This window comes from Centroberyx affinis, unplaced genomic scaffold (assembly GCF_046629955.1).
Source record: "Centroberyx affinis isolate AG114_WGS23_722 - 3 ecotype Tasmania unplaced genomic scaffold, CSIRO-AGI_Caff_v1 ptg001049l_1, whole genome shotgun sequence".
NCBI classification, from domain to species: domain Eukaryota; kingdom Metazoa; phylum Chordata; class Actinopteri; order Beryciformes; family Berycidae; genus Centroberyx; species Centroberyx affinis.
In genome coordinates this window covers 73071-96590 of record NW_027279603.1, presented here as the reverse complement: position 1 = coordinate 96590, position 23520 = coordinate 73071, and the positions used below count along the sequence as shown (strand labels likewise).

Here is a 23520-nt window from a genome sequence, read left to right as displayed (position 1 = left end):
TTTCTGTAAGTGATACCTCTCTGTCGTGCCGCTGTGAATTTTGCCCTTGAGACGTTTAAACTGAAGGCCAAGTTGTTCCATTTTTCATATGAGGCCAGGAAAACCGTTTTGTTGAAGAACACATAAAAGGAGAGAAACTTGAGGAGAGAAGACAACAATGTGAGCATAGTGGGAGGTGTCTTGCTAACAGGCAACGTGGAGACTGTTTTGTTGTATTTTTAGAGATTTGCTGAGGGCCAATCTTGTGAAATGAAATGCTGGTAGTGTATTCTGTGGGTTGCTTTGTTTATGTATTGTCCTATTGTGTTGAATCCACCCTCCTGTTCCTGGTTGCTTACTGTAATTAGTGATGTTACGCAGCTTCCCATTCACTTCACCATGGTACTTAAAACAGTTTCAAATAACAAGCCTGTGTGGTCTGGGTTCTCGCACAATGAGCCGGGACCCAAGATGGACCGCAGTCTCGCTTCTGTTGAGTCTCCACATGACAAAAGTGGGAATACATCGAGTTTAAGACCTAAATCCTTCATTTAGGTCCTTGGCTGAAATGTTTTTAAAAATGATTCTGCTTTAGGAGAAACTTTGTGTGTTTTTCCTTGGTTTGCGGACTGAGAGGAATGAGGATGAACGGGGAATTTTATATCAGGGTGGAGTGATCGGCACATTCTGGTGGCGCTGGTTGTTAAGGATCTGCTGTGGCACCTCCAGTTGTCACAACAAACGGACTAAGACTCCTGGTACATGCTCAGTTCACAACACATAGGATATGTTCACAAAACAGAGAAGAAAAGTAAGCGTTCTGTGTTTAAGACATTGACCTTCCTCGTCTACCTAACAGGAGTCAAATAGTATTTTCAAACAATATGCTGTTGTTAATTTTAACCTGATTGGAGTACCAGGTAGGTGGGGTTTACTGCCACATGACAGTTCAGAGCAGATCAGTTAAGTCAATCACAGATTTTACCAATTTGACTTGCAAATATTTCCTTGTGGCTGACTAAACTTTGTGCTGCTCATTCTCTTGTCCTATGTGGGACAACCCCATAACATTTTTACAAATACTCTAACCCAGGTCTGCTGGGTAGCTTACATGTGTCTCTAAATAACATTGGGGTGATTTGAGGTAATATAAACAGGGATGGGATCTGCCTTGTCAACACAAATTGATGAATGAATTTACCAAACCATAACGTCAACTATAAATTACATGTAATGTAATATGTGTCATTTGGTGCATGTTTTTATCCAAAGTATCTTAAGGCTCAGTCATGCTGCATGCAGAAACGGAAGCAATGGAGTGCGCGTGGTCAAAACAACGTAATTTGCGGTCAAAACGACTGGGTGCGTTGGCTGCATTTTGGAGTTGCACACAAGGTTACACCCCACCTGAAATTTGCAACAACATGGATGGCACCGCAGTTACATAAACATGCCTCCATCCAGGATTGGCTGAATGAAGAGGAATTGGAACCAGTGTCCGATTTGTGGTGGGGGTTTTTCTTTTTGGGGGTTGTGGATTTTCCTACAGCGCCCAAAAAACAGTACTGGGGATTTTGGCCACACAGTGATCATAAGGAGCAATACTGAGTTACTACTGAGCTACACAGGACCAGCATAGTTCCCCTTTCCTAGAGAGTCTTTCTCACTCCTCGACCTGCATTGCAGACACAGGGCCAGGGACAGTTTCTCCTCCCCAGGCTAGGGTTGGTATTGTTAGCTTCATAGCCGGCACCAGGCTTTGTGAACAGCTGGACTGCACAGCTGTGTGAGGGCACCGGGACACGGGGGCCGAGGTTACAGACACCCTGGATCCCTGAGCCTGGGAAAAGGTCACGACTCCTCTCTCTATGTCTAATTAGGAGCTGAATATCTGACCTGAAGCGGGTTCTGTCTGTGATCATGGATATGTGCTCTCACTCACTTGCAGAATATAGCGGATTGAAAGAGTATTTAGAAGATTTAGTGACAGATGCATGGCACACACACACACACAGACACAGACACAGACACAGACACACACACACACATACACACACACACACACGCACAGACACGTTTACTTGCTTAAGGTCGTCTATCTTGTTCAGTGATGACTTCCTTTTCTGCTTTAGTGCTGAGAGAGTACATAGAGAGCTTAGTGACACACACACACACACACACACACACACACACACACACACACACCCAGGCCTCCCACTCGGCCCTCTGTAGTGGAACTTCATGTGATTTTCGCTTCGCCACAATTTTTAGGTGTTAAGCAGGGGGCCATTAATCTGTAGACAGGATCATCTCTTACTTCCCAAATTGCCATACTTTGTCACCTCCTTTCCTGGCTGCTTGACTAATGGCCCCATTTCAATGCAAATGGCCCATGGTACTAACAAGACACTGTATCCATATTTTAAAACTATCCTCCCAGTGCCACTCCATATTCATATACCTCTTCCCAAACTGTGGCCACAAGTTCTTTTTAGAAAACCCACTGGAAGCATATGCAGAGTATAGTGGTATAGAGGGTATAGTGGTTATGACCCCTGCCTGTGGAAACGTATATAATCTAAAAGTTGAGTTTGGATCAAGTCCCACCAGAACCTTCTCTCTGATTTTCCCCTGTGTTTCCCCTGTGCAGATTCTGTACAGTCCCACAGCACAATCATGGTGATGACATATAAACCTAATTAGTTATTAATTTATTTGAATCTGGTCTCAGCTCTATGGCTCCCTAGTTGATCATATTACATACATACATAGAAATATTGCTTAAACAATGTGTTTTATTATCAAATGCTATGTATGAGTATGTGTTGTCTTATGTTCATCAGCTATATACGTACATCATTGTATCACAGTAGTCCATAAAAACTAATATACAACAAACCCAGAAGTAAGTTCTCGCATCGTGTGATGTTGAAACTCATTTGCATATGAAGATGATTATGGGAGATTAAAATTGCACCTTAAGTGTAGATTTATAGTTCAAATTACATTTTAGCAATGATATGTTAACTTTGTTTTATTAATTAAATACTGCTCAATAAAGAACAGAGTTTATGTCTCCAGAATTACTTTTACTAAATTGTGATCTGGCTCTTAAAGACCACGGCACCGTGGAGAAAATACTAAGGGGAATCAATTGCTCACTGTCCTTAAAACATTCAAGGTTGTTGTACATCTGAACATGAAGGAAAGAGGAAATTATACTACCTAGCTCTTTTCTATTCTACGGAAAGCTATTTCAAAATGTACTGTGTTCACCCCTTGAATACTGATGACTGCCAAATGATAAAGAACTCTTTCCCCTGTAAACTTCTAATATACAGTTTAGAGAAGTACAGATAGGACCACAAGCTCTCTCGTATCTCCTTTACTCAATCAGTGCTCCACCACAGTAACCACATTACAATTTTTTATCTTGCACAAATGTTGGCCCTCTTTCCTCAGAATTGACCTAACCCGCTGCATCCTTCCCACAACCACTTTGAGAACGGGCCCCAAGGACCGGCTGCAGCCGTGATTAGATTTACAGTTTCGTAAACAGCCCTGATAAGATGCCAGAACGGGTGGACTTTGCTGCCTTTCGCATCCTCCGTGTCACCAGCCTCCATCGCCCGGTAACTGAAAAAAAAAAGTGTCCTTGGGGAGGGAAAAAAAACCAACAACTTCTCATCCAGGATAACTTTGAAGGTGGAGAGAGAAGTCATTGAAGCACTCGCACTGCATTATTGATTTCAGTTAGCCAGGACCTCAAGCCGCACGCTGACACTTAGCCGTGTGTGTTTTTTTTTTTTCTCAGAGTGAGAAAATATCCCTCTCAGTGATGGTGGAAAGTAAAGAGAAGTACAGTGTAGCTGGTAGGATTATATGGGCTCAGGCCTCAGGGCTGGTTGGAGGGTGTGGATAGAAGTTTGTTATCTTGGCCGGGTGCCTTAACGTACCTTCTAGTCTAAGCTTTTTTTGTCTTATGTTCCTAAACCAAAAGTAAAAGTCCTTTCAGTATGACATTTTGCACGCCATGCACGTAGTTTGTTGCATCATCTGTTGTCAGTTGTGGATGATTAAGTGCTCTAAAATAGTAAAAATAAAAGTGCTACAGGATGAAAAACGGCATGTCCTGTTCTCATGAGCAGCTGTGATTGGCGGTGGTAGTTAGTGTGATTATGACATTCACAGCTGCTGTGGGAAGGCCCATATGTGCTGATGTACTGTACAGGCCTGGAATCGCTCTTTCTGACTCTTACTTCTGTCCTCTCTTCCAGTCTCGTTCCTTCATCTTCTTCCCCTCACACTCTTTTCTCCCCTCTGGTCACCTCTCATTTCTCCTCTCCCCTTACTCTTCAACTGCCTCAACTGCTTCGTATCTTGCCCTAGGGATCCATCTGACACCATCTGACTGCAGTGTAGCCTGTAGTCTACCTCAGGAACACAAAAAACAGGAAAAAAGAAGAAAAAAGTCCACCCATATAAAATTAATTGGGGTTATATACCCCAAAAACTGAAATCCTAAAAAAAAAACCCTCACATCCCTACACCCCATTTAGCCTCAGCAACCAAGAAAACAGAGTTCAAATATTTTACACCAACCCCCCCTCCCCCTTCTTCCACTCATCTTTTCTTCTCTGTTTCAGTCTCCCCTTCTCACTCTCACCCCTGAAATAAGTGATATTGCACTTTTTTTTGGTTTTGTTTTTAGCTTAACATTCCTCCATAGGAGTTTGTCACCGGTCAAACAACAAAATTGGCCAGTTTCTTACTTCCATTTTGAAAATCATGACCCAGGGTAATATCATTTCATGCTGTGTCCTGGTTCTAATTTTGCAAGAGGTAATTTGACCTCTTTGCCGTTATTGAAATTGAGAACTGGGATATCAGTCCTGAATGCCAGTGCTGACAGCAGATCCCCAGGACAGCTAGTGTTATAGGTCGACTACTCCTGAAATTCTGTGGAGGGCAAATTGAAAAATGATTTACCAATCTTAAAATATCGCTTCTTAGTCCTTTCCCCTTTTCCTCTTCCTTTAGTTTCCCTGCAGTTAGAGGTATTTAGCTGGACTTATGTAAGTGGGACGACCCCTCCCTAAGGTTGTTTGTTTGGTTATTTTTAAATACATTTCTCATCCCTCTCTGTGTGATTTCTGGCCTGATTAGCCTCCTGCCGAGAGGCTGCAAGATAGACGACACACAAACACGCTCTCTGTTAAACACATATGCTCATATGGAGAAATAATTATATCTTACACACACACAAGGTACAAATAAGCAACGTCCATACAGTCATACATGCACACACACATTTCAGTGTGAACAAAAAGAAACGTTGGTCATTTGTAAGAGACTGAATTGCACACTGTACAATTAGCAGTTAGTTGGTGATGAGTACTCTCCATCAAACGCTCCCAACAATGACTGTATTGAACTTAAGGTTTTGGCTTTGAATGGCGAAGTAGAAAGCGTGGTGGGAGGCAGGCGGAGGGTGAGGTGAAGAGGTGGCAGGGGGGGGGAGAGGGTGCGGATCAGAAGCTACGTGGGTGGTGGGCTGCACGGGGGGCAGCGGACGCGTCACAGCGTTGCATAAGGGCTTACGCTGGCAGAGGGGAAGTGGATCTGAAGTAATTAGTCTGGAGAGCTGTCGGTCCTGCCTGCACGCTTTGAGAGGGAGAGAGATGTAGAGCCCTAAGAGTATTCAAACAGCAAAGAAGGTCCACACTCAACATAACATCTAGGTTGGCCTGCTGCTGGCCTTTTCTGTTTTTCTTTTATCCTTTGTTTTTTGTTTTTTTAGTAGGTACATACATAAGTACATACATGCATAAGCAAGCAATCAGACCTTCCCATGCATGCTTCCATATATCCTATAAATAAAGCTAGAATAAGACAAGTAATCTAGATCACTTGTCACTTTACATGACCATATAGATCTCACTATAAGAGACAAACCAGTCTTTTCTCAGCATTTTCTCAGGTACTTTGTAAGTACAGGTTCTGTGCCTTTTCCTCTTATCAGTTTAATACAGTTTAATACATAAGTCAGAGTATACCTACTAATCACCAAAATATATGTTTCACTCCAAACTTTTATCTATTTATCAAAACATTAGTTACATTTACATTGAGTACTTGATAATTCAAAATATCCTCTATAATGCTACAGTTTTGCATGAAAAGGGCTTTGGATACATTAAAGCTTACAACACATGCCATGGTGAGTTTTGCTTTCCTGCTAAGCTTTTTTTTTTCATGGTGGACATCTCAATTTAGAACAAAGTTGTTTATATAGTAATGTGACTGCACACCGTCTCCTCATTTACAACGGGACCACTGCTTCTTCCCTCCTTGTCTCCTCTAATCTCTCTGTCCTCCCTGTATCTCCTGCAACAGGGAGGCGAGCCAAACATTCCTCTCCTTGATCCCTACGTCTGGTCGTGTTTCCTCTTCATCCTCAATCCCTTGCTACTTGGGGTACAGTGGAAATGAACAGAGTTTTCCCTCCAGTAGGGTTTTAAGACGGGGGAATGCTTGAGGTTTGGCCTGACTGATTCTAAATGAGGATGTCTGAGAAAATAAACACAGATTTTGGGCTGTTTATGATGGAACGCGATGCTTTCCATGTGGGCCATCCTCTCTCTGTCCAAACAAGGCAGACATGCCAGTGTTCTCAGCAGATTTGCTTCCCACCCTGTGCTCATTTCATGAATGGCATCCTTTCAAATAAACAGCGGTGCGATTCTCAGGTTTTGGGCATAAAACTCCCCTTCTAATGAGAGAATGATTACTGCTTTTCCTGCATTCATGCTGTTTTTGTCAAAATGAATGACACATTTTCAATTGTTCCAAATAGTATGGTGTGCATAGCAGAGTACAGTAGCGTCAACATGTCTGTTTACATGACATCCACAACCCTACCGCTGCTACATCACTTCCCTATTTTCCTTCTCAATGGCCTTTGGTCAGGGTGTGGTGGTCCCTCCGTCACTTAGTGGGCTGTGTTACTCTTCTGAAACCTTTAGCACAAGGCTGTAGAATAATAAACTTGACTGCTGTGGGGTGGCAGTGTTTGGACACGGAGGAAGTGGGCCACCACCCTGTTCGTTAATAGCCCAATTGTGTGTGTGCGCATGCGTGCATGTATTTACAAGTGCATGTGTGTGTTCCTCTATTACCCTGATCATCCCAACAGGTCACTTGATTTATTTTATGCATCTCAGTCAGTAAGTTAAGTGAGTAAGTTCCTGACTAGCGCAGAAGTGGTCACTAACTGCACCTATATCGGTGTAAACATACTGTATGCTGTGTTGAAATGTGGAGTGATGGTCTACTGTCCATAGATTTTAGACTGTTCGCTTTGTACTATATAATATATGTCCTGTTGTCCTTGTTCCATGTGTTTCAGTATGTGCTGTGAAACTTCAAGTTGTCAAAACAGTATGTGTCTGCAGAATTGTCTCCAAAAATATTCCTGTATTGTATAATTTATCATACTTGGTGATTAAATGATTCCGATTTTGATTAATGACCTACAGCTATTTAGGGATTGTTGAGGTAGACTTAAATCATGCCTGCTTGTTTATTTTGCCTAAAAGTATGGGCTGTATCTTAGTTTTCTCCATGGGGTACTGAGAGCTGAGGCGACATAATCTAACTCCCAGGGTTCTGTTTCCTATTTTTTTGCTCAGATTTAGAGGGAGATTGCTGGCTCTCCTGCCGACAGATTAAGGCTTAATCTGTGTTCTCTTTTTTCTTTCATCTGTCAATCACCGGTGTCAGATTTGAGAAGATATTAACTGTCTTTGGACTGGTATCGGAGACAGAATGTGCTCTGAATGTCCTCCAGCACACGCGCACACACATACAGACACGCCACAGACACACAGGGGCTTATGCAAAAATGTTATAGACTAGCTACTGCATGATATTCAGCCATTTGATGTCCATGATGTTAACACAAAATGGGAACAGTTAATTCTAATGTTTAAGACTGATAAAGCCCTAGAAGGGGCGGCTGCATATCTTGCAATGTGTTCCTTTACCTTCCCTCTCCCTCTTCCCTCTCACTTGTAACACAACACACCAGCACCAGGATTCACAGGATTTTATCATGATAGTGTGCAGCAACTTCACGCAGTTCCATCTTCATACCAGAATACCTACGTTAATTGGAGAAGATCGTATGCTGATGACTTGCACTGAATTCAATTGCTTTTTGGGAAGGAAAAAAAGACACAATTTTCCACCCTACACCAATACAAGGACTTGTCAGATGCACCTCAGTTCCCCTTTCTCTCTTATCTATTTGTCATACTCTATACCCTGAGGTTTCATAGTCCATTAAATGGTTGACAGTAGCGTTTTATGTTCAGAGGCTTGGGAGCGATGCTAGCAATCTATGTTCTGTCAGGGACAGCAGAGAATCTTCTTTGCAATTTCCACTGTGACTGATCAGCTCTATTCATTTGGCACATACCGAGGCCGTGTGAAATGAATGTGAAAGAGCGAGGGCAAGATAGAGACAAGGCAAGAGGGAACAGATTTTATTTGTGGAACGGAGAGATGATAAAGAGATAGATAAAGAAAGCATTTAAATTTAGCCTCTCTTTACACTAAAAGGGCAGTTGGTCAACTGATTGTGCTTAACCAATCACCATCTAAATCAGAAGAGCTTCCTTTTATTATATAAAGTGTTTACTTGTATATTATCTGCTTTGAAGAGCCATGAAAGCGGTTCAAGTATAGTTCAAAGACATTTTCTGAATACCGTAAACAAAATCCATTCAGATCAGCTCTTTCTCTAAATATACAGCCGTAGCCTGCTACTGGAGATGGTCAAGTAACTTGTCTTCTTTACTCCTCCACTTCATTGATTGTGGATTGATTTGCAGGTCAGTAAACAGGTCACAGTGAGGTTCAGTGGTATTGAAGGCTGTCTTTGAAGGTGCCTGTTCAGCATATGAATAATGTAATGAAATGGTAATCACAGTCCACCCTCCTCCACTCTATTTTCACTCCTCCTCCCATCCCTCCTCTAGTCTTCTTATCTTGTTTCTCTCTCTCTCTCTCTCTCTCTCTCTCTCTCTCTCTCTCTCTCTCTCTCTCTCTCTCTCTCTCTCTCTCTCTCTCTCTCACCCCTGGTCTTCCTTTCCGGGACAATAATGAAGATTATCTCCATCGATCCAGAAGAGCAGGTGAGGGGAGTGGCACTCCTTAGCACCTGTCTATGATCTGTGGGCCAATTGTCAGCCTTTAAGACAAACGCCTATTGAGGTATTGCATTACAGGGCTTATACCTTATCCCCAGTATCTCAATTCTACAGTGCAACCATGTACAATACAATATGGTTTGGCACTAGCAGAGTGCGACGTTTATGAAGCCAGCTTATAAAAGCCATCTGGATTGAGCAGCGTTATGTGTGGGTAGCCGCAGTCTCCTCAGCACTTCCATCTGTTTGCAACATATAGTTTGCTCAGTTTAAGTAAAGCCAGCATTACATGACAAACAGTTACAGCAACCCCACAGGCTGTTGGTAATGTAATGTTAGATTTAGCAAACATCCCTGATCCTGCAGATAAACCAGGATGCACATTATACAGCTAGCTACTTCCTACACTCTCCTACACACTGTAATAATTTCAGCTTTGGCTCCGACCACAATTCACCACAGTATAACCATGAGTCCCAACCCACAGACTTCCATTCCAGCACTGCCTTCAGTGCAAGCACAGTCTGGTGTGGGAGGCCCCCACAATTTAATTCAATTTTCGAATGTTCCCACATACTTGAAATGGTTTTATTCTCAGGCTAAAAAAAGAGACAAAAGTCAGATGTGACTCTATGCTTTTAATTATTGTCCAAGATGACAAAATGTAATTTTGAGTCCAAAAAGAAGCTAGCATTAGCTATTGTTATTGCAGAGACACAACGTCACACCTGTCTGTTAGTCTCTATGTATTTGTGTGAATATATACAACCCATGTATTCAGCGGAAATCTGACACTTCAGTGCAACACTGCTGTTTAAATTCCAGTTCTTGGGTTCTGCAGATATGTATGTAATTGAGTTAGCCCTTCTCATGGGGAGGGATGGATTGCGCCCTGAAAAATGAGGCTGGAAAGGGGAGAGTTAAGTATGCCTGAAGAATTTGAGTTGAGGTTTTAGGGCAGTGGCTTAATTTGCATACAGTTGATGCTTTCTGCAAGTTTTTCCAGTTAACACAGGAGTGTGGCACGTGGTGCAGTCTAAAAACACCTGACATGATATTGTTTGCAATGCCAGTGCACTTAAAATTTATATTTTATATGATTTTGTTTTTCTTGCTCTTTAATGCCAATATACCAGTTTAGTGAACTGAAGATGGAGCGTGTGCTTCTTTCCAGATGGTGGCAGTATGTTTCTCACCTCTTGTCTTTGTGGATATCAAGGCACAAGCTGATCCAAGAACTGTCTGGTTTTATTGATGCTTGATTTGTTTCATTACTGCAACAGTAACGAATGCAGTTTTTCACTTGGAAACTCTGTTTGTTGGACTTCTTCTTGTCTTCTTGAGCTTAACCCTCATATGACCCTTAAACACACAAAAGCTTACGGAGAAAACCAGTTTTGCGGAGAGATGAAAGGTTAAGTACTTCATTCACTCGGGGATGTTTTTTTTCTGCAAACTGGGCGCTAGGTTCAGTGTACTCTCATGTTGACATGGAAAATCCCCTCGGCCTCAACCTTCTTCCTTGTGAAGGTCTTGCCATCATGACTCAGATTTTCCTCTTTCTCATTGGTTCTATAAACACACTTGTCACATTTCAGGTTTTCCAACTCTCCACAGTGGTACTAGTTTCACTGTTGCCTTCTGCTGATTCAACAACATGCATTTTTGCTTTTTGTCTCTTTAGTCTGGAAGAATACAGAGACAGGGAGAGAGAGAAGACCCGCTCCCCAATGTGAGTTCCTGGGATGCTCTGCCGACCCGCACCCCTTGCTTTTCTCAGGCCTCCAGAAGCTGAAGACAGGGTGTCAGTGACAGGTAAGCCGAGCCCAGTGGACCAAATGTGGTTTTGATTAGAACAAATGAGAACTCTGCACATTTTGACTGTTCCTGATATGTGAAACAGAGAGCCAGAGCTTTCTGGAAGGACCTTGCATCTTTTTATCTGACCTTGAAGTTTGATTTTATGGAAACGGTCTCAGATTACTGCAGGAATCATCTCTCACAAAGTTGCCATTGAGTCGCACAGCTGCTTTGAATTGTGTTTACTCCCTGATAACCGAAACCAAGCATTTTTTTTTTTCAAGAGTCATTTCTGAGTGAGACAAACTTGTGTCAAAGTTAGGAATGGGCTGCAGCATACCACACACATAGCAGTTATGTCCTACTAAGTGTGGATGTTAACACATTCCTGCTGCGTGGGGTGGCTGCTGTGTGGGAGTTAGCAACAGATCTTAATCATGGATGTTTTTTTTTTGCTGTAATTCCAGAGCTGGAGGCGTAACCCTAATCTCTCTGGCACATTATACAGTAAATCAGAGTGTGTGGCTAAGTCGGGTCTGTGCCAACTCAATACAGCCAGCCCATCTCTGTGGATTTATTACTGGACTTACTAGGAGTAGCTATTTCAATCTACAAAGGTCTCTCTCCCCCTTTCATTTCTGCCTGAGAAAAATGAACCACCCTGTGCCAAGTATTAAACCTCTGTGCTAGTTTTATTTCGGAGGTGTACGCGGATCGCCTTGTGCCATGATGGCTTACTGGGAAGAGATCGGTCCAAAGGGCCGGCTGGTCGAAGCCAGTTTTAGCTGCAGTGCCCAGTGGGAGCGATGTCCCCACGCAGAGGCAGCACGGACACTGATGGATGGCCTAGCTTTCTGTCGATTGCCGGTCCCAGACGTTAGCCGTTGTTATGAAAATATAGAAGGAAGCAGGCTGACGGGGCCACACTGAGATGGCAGCTCTGCCTATGATAGATGACCACTCGCTGGGCGTCCGCTATAGCTAGATAAACTAGAATTATGGCTTCTAAATGACCACTTTCAAGACAAATATATATGTTTAATAGAGATTGTCCCATAGACAGCACTCCCAAATGTTTTGTGTATCTCTCTAGGATAATAAGCCTGAGACTGAGGACAAACCAAAAACCACCAAACCAATGTACCCACCATTACAGGAAAGCCACACTGGAATTATTTGTTTTAACTGGCATTTTACTTTGATTTCCCTCATGGCTTTCCCTTGGCTGTCCTGTAGAGCAGCAGAGAGGGAAGGAGGCCACAGAGTGGTTACTTTACTCTGCTGTTTTGCCCTGTAAATCAACCAGGCTCTTCTAAAGGGGCTGAGTCATGTTAGGCCCCCCTCCTGCTCATAAAGAGGTTGTGTTAATGGTGGCAGTCAGGGGGTGATTTGCAGCCTGCCTCTTTATCCCAGTGCTGGTGGCCTTGGGGTGGCTGATTGATGGTGTTTGTCGTCCAGCCTCGGACACTCGCTGAGAGAGGTTTTTTTTCTTTGGCTGCGGTGGGATGGGACTTTACTTTTGTTACATTTGGTGTTCTCCAGACCCTCACCATTGAGACATGCCCAAGCATGACCTTGAACTCCCACTCCCAAACTCATTTTACCTCCCCTCCCCACTCTTCCACCTCGCTGCCTGAAGGACAAACTCGGTGCTAACCAGCATGACCCAGTTATAGGACCTGGGAAAGAGAGAGACAGAAGCAGGGAGAGAGGGAGACGGAGAGAGAAAGAGAGAGGGAGAGATTTTGTGTTTGTGTGTGTGTGTGTGGTGGTGGCGGCAGGGCATAGCCTACTTCTCGTACCCTACTTTACCCCTCTCGTCATTAGGCAGCTGTGTAGCTGAGCCCTGATTGCACCATTTCTTCCTGTTTTTTTTTTCTTTTTCTTTCAATGATTGTGGCCAGATGGTGGATTACAGGTCAAGGCAAAGGCTGGTTGCTGCCACTGTCACAGGAGAATACTTTTCTGGAAGCTGACCTGCTGGAAACAGCGGCTGGCTAGCTGGGATTGTAGAGACTGTGACTGTGTGTGTTTGGATAGACAGATCAATGACCCAAAATATCCTTGCATAAGACTAGAAGGAAAATGCAGCAGAGGATGTATTAAGAGGTTAATGGGGTTCAAGACTCAAAGTATGACCAGGGCACAATTTAGTTTTTAGGAAAAATGTGAGGAAAACATACATTTATCCATAGAGATGTAAGAAGTTAAGCCCCCACAATTGTATCTGCCCATTATACCCCCTTGTTGAATTTGAACAAACATACAGTGTCATGTTTTGCGCTTTGAAAACCATTAAATTCTCACTACATGTACAGTTTGTCGTACACCCAGCTCTATCTCTCGTCATGTCGTACTTATGATCCTCCCTTGGCTTTGCTTTCAAGGAAAAGCAATGCTGATCTATGATAAGTTCACCCCTTAATTCACCGTGAAGCTTATAAGGCTCTGTAATCAGCTCTCTTTCTTCGGGAAGTTGGTGTGTGCGCGTGACTGCGTGTTTAGATCAAGGGATGAGAAGTGGGACCGCACTGTCTGCTGAGGCTTCATTAAGCTGCTGTTACATACTCTGTCTGATTATAGTTTTCCCTCTCCAGACTCCAGTCTCAAGCTCCCACTTTTTCCAGGCTGTTCCACTCGTACACTTCCACTAAAATGAAAGGGAAATTAGCTTAAGCTGTAAGATGAATCTCGACACCTCCCGAATTTCTTATTCTTTTCACTCACATCTTCTTTAGTGTGTATCTTTTATGCACTTGGATGAAGACTCAGACAGACGAAGTGGCTGAAATCAAGAAAGTGCCTCTGTTGCAAGAGGAACTCTAGCCTTTTTAAAGTAAGACGATATCCTCATGCAATCCCAGTTTCTTTCACTCTCCGTACCTCTCTGCATGAACTGGGCATGGACAGCAGAATGGTCTTTCACTGACAGCTAGCCTCTCCCTGGCTTTCTGTTTCTGTCTCTTTTCTCCCCTTTTTTTTTTTTACAGCTTGACAAAGGCAATAGAAGACTTTGCCGAGTGTAGTTTCTTTGGTCAAAGGAAATGGTAGAGGAGGAGAGAGCAGTGAAAGGAGAGTGGAGCAGGGAGAGAGGAGATGTATCTGTCAGAGAGAGAGGGAAGGCTGTGCTGATTGTGGTGTGTGTGTGTGTGTGTGGGGAGGGGGGGTGGCCAGGAGAGAGGAGAGGAAAGGAAGGGGAGGGGACTGTGCTCCCATTCACATTGGCGGCATTTGGCTTGAAAATGAGCTGCGTTTTTTTTGGGTAGAAGTTTCCCTCAGGAGGGCTGGTCAGAGACAGAGCCAAGCGTCGAGGAGAACGGGAACATACTGAGTGTCTGTCTTGGCTAAACCTGGGACCCCGAAGGAGCCGAGACTGGATAATAAGGAGGAGCTGGCCAGACACAGGCGTAGCTATGCAGGGCTCAACCTGGGGTAAGAAACTCAGAGGGATAAAGTCTGGGGCTCTGGGGATGAGGAACGTTGGAGAAAAGGGAAGTTGACTTTATTGCTTTGAGAGTTAACTGTGACAGAACATCCAAGGCAAGTGCAAACATAGGTGTTATCCATTTCTGTTTATTCAATGTTTGAATTACATGTTCACCACAAAAGACTTATTTGCTTAATGAAAATGTGTGAATAAATTGTCGTTACGGGACTATAGCCTTTATGTCATGCATTGTGCGAGTGTATTGCATGTTAATGTGCAAAAATAGCAGAAATGCCATAGTTGGGAGTTTTGTTTCCATCAGTCGGTTAAAAAACAGAAAGGTAAAGCATCTCAGTAGGAAGCGACATGTTCCAGTCCTCTTCCATAGATCACACTGGGGGGGCTCTTTTCACTCACTGCTCACTGAAACAAAACAAAGACAGTGACAAGCTGGGGAAAGTTTCAGAGAGTGAGAGTGAGAGAGAGAGAGAGAGAGAGAGACAGAGAGAGACTCTTTCAGTGTAGTGTAATCATTGACTATGTCCTGCCTTCTGGGCATCATTTAATCCAGCCTCTAGGCCTTAATGAGAAATACCTATTTATTTAACCATTTCCTTTGTATATGGGTTGCCACTTGTGTACTTGTACTTTGTCCATCATATACCACTTTATAATCAAAGTGGCGTATTCTACACCATGCAACATGTGGTGTACAATCAGTTATTTGCATGTTGGCAGCCTTAGCATTTGGCATGATGACAGTAGTGTCTGTCAGGTCTGTTTAGCAGAATAGGTCTCTGCCCATGGAAAGGTAGGTTGTCTGTGTAACCAAAATAGCTTTGCCACACTTTCCCTTTATGTTCCACTTTCCACATGTCGGTGTCGGGCAGTAGAAACGGAGAGAGAGTGGGGGAAGAGTAAGGAGATGGGAGGAAGGAGGAGGGGGAGAGAGAGTGGGATTCAGAAGATTGGGCAGGGAGAGATGGAGAGTGGAGGAGGGGATTTCCAAACTCGCTTGTTCCCAGTTGCTCATGCAGACGTTCCCCGCTGAAAAGTGAGACACCCTCTCCTTCTTTTCTTCCTCCGTCTCTGTATATGTCTCTCTCCCCCTCTCTCTCCATCTCCCCTGAGTCAGAGGTGGCATTGCTCTCAGCGCTGCAGACTCAAATGAGGGCCAGCATAACAGAGCTTTCCTTTTTTACCAGTCCTGACACATCACCTGGTGTGGGTAGTATTTTTAGACTCTAACCCCAGTGGCTGTGGATGTGTGTTTATGGTGTGGTACTAACAAAGAGGGATTTAGTTCAAGCTCTCTCAGTTTGTCTCAAAGCACGTTTGTGTGACGTTGCAGTCTTATAGCGCTGGGTCAGTAAAATGTGTATACTGTATCTTTGTATTTGTGTGTGTTTGTGTGTGCAGGGGTGTGTATGTATATGCAAATGTATGGGGGTGTGTAGGAGGGTGGGTGGGGGTATGCATGCACATTAGGAATAAGATAACTTATGTAAATGCAAAGGCTTTCATACTGTTTTACTGTTTGTTTCTCTGCTCGTAATACTTTGGGTGCAGTCAGAAGCAAAGTTGCATGCCAGTGTATTTCATGGTCATTTAAGTATCTAGACCTACAGAAGGGCTGTGTGTGTATGTGTGTGTGTGTGTGTGTGTAAGCCTGATGAATACACTGCTGTAATTGGAGTGACCTGACTGTCAGTCTATGAACTCGGCCATCTGAGCAGGGTGGTTAGGAGCAGAATATAGACTTTGTTTCACATTTCATATCCAGTGTGCTCTGATGATCTAGTAGACTGAAATCTCAGCAAGAAATGAAATATGTATTGATCTCAGCATATGGACTTCTCATCTCTATTATGTCTCCCATTTCACCACAGAACAAAATCTATCAAAAGCATTCCTATCAAAATGGAAGAAAGTCTATCAAAAGCTCAGTAAAACATATACTACAATATAAAAAATATCATTAAAACATACATTCTACAAAAATGTGCCATGGTCTGTAATAAACAAAAACAACAAACACAAATGTACAACATATCTGATGTGGAGGCCTATCGTTCGTAGGGTTTCGATCTGTGCAGCTTTATGCAAAAGGATCTAGTTTTTACAGTTGCAGCAATTGTAGATTCCCCCAATGCTTTTTCTCTTGTATGTTCTAATATCTATACGAGTAATTCTATAAATTATCAATGCTGAGAGCCAGGGGATAAAATCCTGAAGGCCGAAGGTCGCAGCAGATCCCCAGAGCAGGTAATGTTGCAGGTTGACTGCTCTTGAGCCTCTGTGGGGGAGGGTGCCAGCTGAAAAGCGAAAATGTTCTACTAAGAAATGAAATATTGCTTTAACTCTCCTCTCCCCAGCCGTGCCATGTGATTGATGAGACATCAGAAAAACAATGGCTTTGAGTCTCCCTGTCCAACAGTGAATGCCAACACTGGTGTTGGGAGTAAATCCACTGACCAGCGGCCTTTCTGTCCGTGTTTAGGCTAAACGCTCATTAGCTTCTGTGCCCGCACATTCCTCCAGCCGGAGGAGTGACTGACCGACTCCGTCTGGCTGCTGCTACACCGAGGGGCATTAAAACCTTCAAGGGCTTTCCCAGACAAAAACAGTCTGCTCACAGAATGCTTTCGCTCACAGCCGCAGTCAGCTGAGACTGCAGAAGTTACAGCCTAATTCAGTTTTAATTTTAGATTACATTATTTGCACATTTGTTATAGATAGGTGTGGTAAAAAACAGATTTTTGATCAAATGGCTATTATTGAATTGTAATTGTATTTTCTTTTTTGGATTTTACTTGCATATCACACTGTAGGAATATTATCTGCCCCACTCCACATAGTGGGCATGGATCATTTCACCAAATACCCTTGCAGTCATTGGTTGCTAATACCCATTTATCTTATACCAGGCCAACCCGGAGCGTATGGGAGATTGTCAGAGCTATAGAAAGGTTGGCTCTCATGTTCTCCATTGGAGTCCAAAGGCTTTAAGATGCTAAGGAGGTGTCCTGCCCTCTCTGTCAGCCCTCTGACCCACACCCCCCCACCTCCACTTTCTTCCAATGGTTGAGGCCCCAATCACCATGACAACAACGGGAAACGGGGACTGCACATACACCAAGGGAGCTTTAAAAAACTGTTTGAGACCCCTCTGCTTTCCCTAGTTAAGTCCCTGCATAGTTTCAGTCATCTTGAGTCCAGAGGGATTAGAGCTTATTCACTTATCTGGAAGTTAGAGGGCAACAACTGGACTCCCCCTGACCAATAACAGAGACTTGAGGAATGCATCTGAAAGGGCAGGACTTCCAAACACTCTGTTAGTGAGAAGGTGTAGGTTGAGATTCACAGAAACTCTTGAATTTATGTGGAAATTTGGGATGAAGAATTCTGATCTGCCACAAAAACCCCATAACTTGAATCCAAAGTTTGTATAGTTCTTTAGGAGCTCAAACCTATTTTTTATGTAAGAAACTATGAATGTTTACATGCAATCCCTAACAAATTACATTTTGAGTATGCAAAGTTTTGTAACAAGGCTTTCTATGTTGAGATGGATCACAAGCTTCCTTGAACCTTGTATGTTTCTAGTTTGATATAGGGTTGAAAATATGTGATAAAAAATTAACCAAGGGCTCTTAGCTTAGTGTAATAAACATTATCATGGATTAATTACCTTTTCTCAGTGCCTAGAGAAATCACTTAAGATTCATCCTACCGGCTCTGTTCATCTGGATTGTGATTAATTCTGCCTGTCAAGGTTGACTTTTGCTTCATTCAGCCGTACTGACCCGTATTTCAAACTCCATTTCAAACTACAATAATTGAACGAGTTGAGAAGACAGAGAATTTCATGTCTTAATGTCAGTCTATGCCACAACACAGTGAGAAAATCTAACTGATATAATATTCTCAGTGTTGTGTTTGACTTTGTCATTAGGAGCTCAAGGTAGCTAGATTCTCTGAAGTCGGTGCAGGAATACACCAGAGTGTTTTGTTGCGCTGAATTATTTAATTCTGTAGTTAAAACTCTACTACCTTTATGACAGAAAGCATACTGTTTAAAAAAAGTAACACCATAAAAGTAACACCATATAGAAAGAGACAGATTACTGTCCAGTTAAACTTTATAATTGCTTGATGCAATATAGATTATGACCAAAATGTCCTTTTGTATGTGATAGAATACATGTCAATTTCTTTTGCTTGTGTTTTCACACCGTTTAGAGCATATCATATTAACATATTGTAGTACCAGATTTTTCTGTCTTTGTGGGTTATTATGAGTCTATAAGTAGGGATCAGACTGATTTTGAGTGTGCTAATTAAAGTCTGGTAATCACCGCTACATCTCAGTAGTAGCCTAGTAGGCTGTCAGTCCACTTGGCACGTTGGCAAATGACTTGGCATGGCCGCTGTCCTACTGGTGCCAGGCTGGTGGAGACTCGTAATGAGGCTGGCCAGCAGGCCCACTACCGGCCATTCTTTCACTTTATTCATCACCTTCGATAGTGGACAGCCCATTTCCCCCAAGTTTTCTATCTTTATTGTGACAACAGGACGGTTGACAGGGTTACAAAGTAGGTGAAATGCACAAAAGGGAAAGTCCTAGTTGGATTTGATCCCACACAGCAGGGTTGCACCAACAAAACTGCAAATTTGCATTGCCTATACTGCATTATTGATCCTGTGTACACCTAGTAGGAATTGCAGACTTGGAACGCTTTGCCTGACTCCTTCACTCATATAACTTTGAGACTTGCTAGAGAATCTGAAACTCTCAGAAACAGGACACACCCGTCACTCGGATATCCTCATGTTCTGTGACTCACCATGATGATGCATTTAAGCACTGCTGGCTCTAATGTCCTGTTGTTGTCAGCACACCGTGACCTCATCATCATGCGTCCTGTTTGCCATTGTTCTCCACTCAACACTGAACAATTCACCATCCATGGGACAAATAGATGATATCATAGTCTGTTTATGGCTAACTATAGGATACTATTATGGTTTTGTGGATTCCTGTGTGTGTGTGTGTGTGTGTGTGTGAGTGAGTTCTTGTGCCATCTACATTGCTATATTATACATTTTCTCACAGCTATACATTTGTTTATTGTTAAATTTAGTCAGCAACATTTTAATGGTAGCTGTTACAGTATTACACCAGTGAGAGGTGAACCTGGCCCTTTTCTGTGTGTTTCTCTTTTGAGGTATTTTCCACAGTTGTTAACTTAATGGTTACTCCTGAGGCTGATTAGATGTATGGAGACAGTAGCCTTTGTTGCTGTCAGGAAAAAAGCCAGCATGTCAGGAGCCATTTTACATCTCTCAGATGAAAAGAGACCCTTTGCTTCTGCTGCCTCATGCCTTGCAAGCAGAAAGCCTCAAGCCCAGTTTGTGCTGCTTGAATGGGCTCAATGAATGGCCTGTCCTCGTTCACTCTGTGTGTGGGCTGTGCTGGTCTTGTAGGATATCGGTATGCTTCAATCTACTGTATGTCATCTCTGTTTTGCCTCTTGTTATTGAGTCTTGGGCTTGGAAAATTCCTGGAAAGCACCCTCTGGTGGAGATTGTAATACCACCTATCAAAAGTCTTATCAAGAGTGAACCTGACCTTGCCAGCATCAGGAAGCATAACATGCCATTTCTAGCAATATTTTTACTCGCTAGACATGATGAAAATGAAATAAATGTACATGTTTTTTAACATGTGTTAAACATAGTCTTTCTGACACTGTTTTTTCCTTTTCTCTGTCAGAGCGAGTGGCCCCACTGAGCTGCCGCCATGGCCCTGGTTCAGGCTCTGCCCGTGTCTGCTGAGCACCACAACCCAGGCCTCGGTGGAGGAGCCCGCGGGCGACACCCCTCTGGCCCTCGCTCTCCCGCCGCCACCACAACGTCCTCCTCTCTGGACCCCATGGGCTCCGTTAGCAGCCTCATCGCCACCCGCCCCAGTGCCTACCAGGACCACCACTCTGGCGTTGAACTGGGAGCCAGGATCCGACGGCCCACACAAGGCACCACCTGCCTGGGCTCCGATTCACCCCTGGACCCCCTCCTGCAGAGCCACACTCCAGTCAAGAGGCAGACCACCGCAACCTCCAGCAGGACCATGGAGAAGGAGAGTGGGAATGGAAACTATACCTATCTGAATGAGGACTATGTAGGTGACTGGAATGACAACCATGTGACACCTACCAGCCCAGGGAGTGATGCAGACGAGACTAAAGAAGCATTGGGGTTGAATGGAAACATGGGAGGACCCCCTCCCAAACTGGTCCCTGTGTCAGGGAAACTTGAGAAGGTGAGTCTTTGAATCAATTATTTCAAATTTAGTGTAATTAAATGTGTGTTAAACAAATACCCCAGGAACTTAAAACGGTGAATATGACTTTAAATATGACCTTTCCATTTTGAGTGAATCATCATTTTTAGCTGTGGGGCACAATTAGCCGGCCAGTGCGACCTAGTAAATCATTCTGTCATTGTCATTTTGAAGTGACATCAACTCTCTGGCACATTAATGCTTTGAGTGAACATGAATCAAATCGTCTGTCACATCTACTTGTTGAATATCCATGACTTCCTGCCTCTCATCCTCTATCCTCCCTCCAGAACATGGAGAAAACAGTGCTGCGGCCCACTGCCTTCAAACCTGTCATTCCCAAGAGCCGGACCTCCATGCATTATCTGTCCCCTCGCCATGGCGCCAGCCTATCAGAAAGCCAAAACAACCTGAACCTGCTCAGCCCCACCCACAGAGAGGCGTCGCCCTCCTGCTCCGAGAAACGCAGCTCCTACAGTGGGGGGCGTAACGGTGGCAGTAGCAGCCAGTCCTGCTCCCTGTCCGACTCCGGCCGTAACTCTCTATCCAGCCTGCCGCCCTACAGCAACGCGGGCTACGGCCTGGCGTCAGCAGAGGCCTCCGGTGGCCACCTGGAGCCCATGAAGAGCGCTCCGCCGGTCAACGGGCACGTACACTCCAACTCAGACAGCGGCCGCTCGTCTTCCAGTAAGAGTACGGGCTCTGGGTCGCTGGGCGGGCGAGGGCAGCCGCTGTCAGATAGCGGGTCCAGCGGGCGCTCCCCTGCCCCTGTGGAGGGCTATGAGGGGGTGGTGAGGGACTTGGAGGACAAGCTGAGGGAGAGAGAGATGGAGCTGCAGCAACTCAGAGACAACCTGGATGATAATGAAGCCGCAATTTGTCAGGTTGGTGGATAGCACAGACTGACTCCAGCTACAATCAAAGCTTCACATACTGTTAATACGTGTATCAAGCTCTGTCCTAGAATTTGAGAATGAAAATGTTTCCAAACTCATGTTTCAGTGACAGCACTATCGTTTTCTATATTTATCTGATCCCAGATTGGAGCTTTGACCTCTTTGCCTCCTCTCCCCTTGCAGGTTTACGAAGAGAAGCAGAAGCGCTGTGAGCTGGAGCTGGAGGAGCTGAGGCAGAGCTGTGCCACCAGGATGCAGACAGCCTCACAGAAGGCCCAGCGCGCCCAGCAGGTGCTTCAACTGCAGGTCAGAGACACTGACAAAGAGTTTGGTCAGGTTGTATTATGTGCGCCATGTTTCTGCCCTTTCTCTACAACTAATAAGCCTCCCAGAATATACTGGTCATCAGTCTTGCAAACAATGCATCAATGCATTAAAACTGAATGAAACAAACCCTGCCACAAAAGAGAATTAAAAAAAAGCTCTCTGTCATGTATTGCTAACAAACAGGAGCAATCCAAGCAGTAGAGTTATAGTATATTTGCATAATCAGTTTCAAGGCTTTTGCGCCAGTACTTTTATCTATGGCAACAAGATAAACATGTCAGTGTGCTCTACTACATGCAACGTCAGCTTTTGGTGATATACTTGTGATGTTTTAGTTATTTTAATGATATGATATTATTATTATTTATTTCTATAAATATTAACCCTTTTTGGTCATTCCGCAATGTTTTTTCCTGGAGACCGGCCTTTATTTACGCATACACGCGATGGAAGTTTCTCTTTAAGTTAACATGGCTGTCACTGTCTGTACATCTGTCTCATGGCTGCAGGTGTATCAGCTCCAGCAGGAGAAGAAGAAGCTGCAGGAGGACTTTGCCCAGCTCCTGCAGGAGAGGGAGCAGCTAGAGGAGCGCTGCACCTCCTATGAGCATGAGAAGATCCAGCTCGGGCCCCGCCTGGAGGAGACCAAGTGGGAGGTGAGCAGCACAAGATACTAACGCAGGGCAGAAGAGGTATTCAGTCAGAGGCCCTTTACTCATGACATTTTATTCTGCAAAAGATACTAATGGCCACAAAGGAAGGACACTGTGATGTAATTATGGGCGGTTTACCAAACATTTATGACCAACAGCATCTTTTTGTTTTGTATCTTTTAGCCCAAAGTGCCATTCATATTGATTCTGACTCATTTGCCATTTCCTATCCCTTCCTAAAGAAATATCACTCATCTACACTGCCTCAGGAGCAGCTTATATTATACCATAGCCTTAATGGAGGGCAGAACATAATGTTGAGTAACATTTGTCAAGCTGACTTTGACGGAAGTAGGTCCATAATATATTTATTAATAATACGTTTTTTCTTAATTAAAAGGAAATGTATCTGGAAAATTATGATTAATGGTTTTTTTTTACAATTCATCTCACATTGATGCAACAGTGAGATAGGGAAGCATTGACTGACAGAATGTAACCTTAGTCTATCTAGGTGTCTTGTGGATTGTGTTGCATTGTGGGTACAGTGTGGTGTTAATAAGTTCAGAGGCTTCTCTTTGAGCTGTAGCCCTCACCACAGTATGACAGGCAATCTATGTGTGGATTGTTTGTACGATGGCAGGTGTGCAGCCAGGAAAACAAGCTCAGGATGAGATGTTGCCCCAGGCATGGTACGTGCAGGCAAGAGTCTGGCACAACCTGGCAGTGTCATCAGTCACGTAGAACAAAGGAATGAGCTGGCTGCCTGCCTCTGTGTCTTTGTAATGTCCAGACACAGATCAGTAATGAAATGGATCCCCCCCACTCTTTGGAACAATATTTAATTTTCTTACCACAGAGGAAATTGATTCTACAAGTTTAA

General features: G+C 43.8%; 1 protein-coding gene across 1 annotated transcript in view; it reads left to right on the top strand.

Annotated features, from left to right (window-relative positions):
* LOC139647115 (leucine zipper putative tumor suppressor 2 homolog) overlaps window positions 1-23520 on the top strand; it is a 29555-nt gene that overhangs the window by 2844 nt on the left and 3191 nt on the right. The window contains exons 2-6 of the mRNA XM_071522963.1: window positions 10876-11006; window positions 20195-20740; window positions 21052-21645; window positions 21841-21963; window positions 22494-22640. Of these exons, the coding sequence (XP_071379064.1) occupies window positions 20222-20740; window positions 21052-21645; window positions 21841-21963; window positions 22494-22640 (1383 nt within the window). The 5' untranslated portion in view covers window positions 10876-11006; window positions 20195-20221. The remainder of the gene's footprint in view (window positions 1-10875; window positions 11007-20194; window positions 20741-21051; window positions 21646-21840; window positions 21964-22493; window positions 22641-23520) is intronic.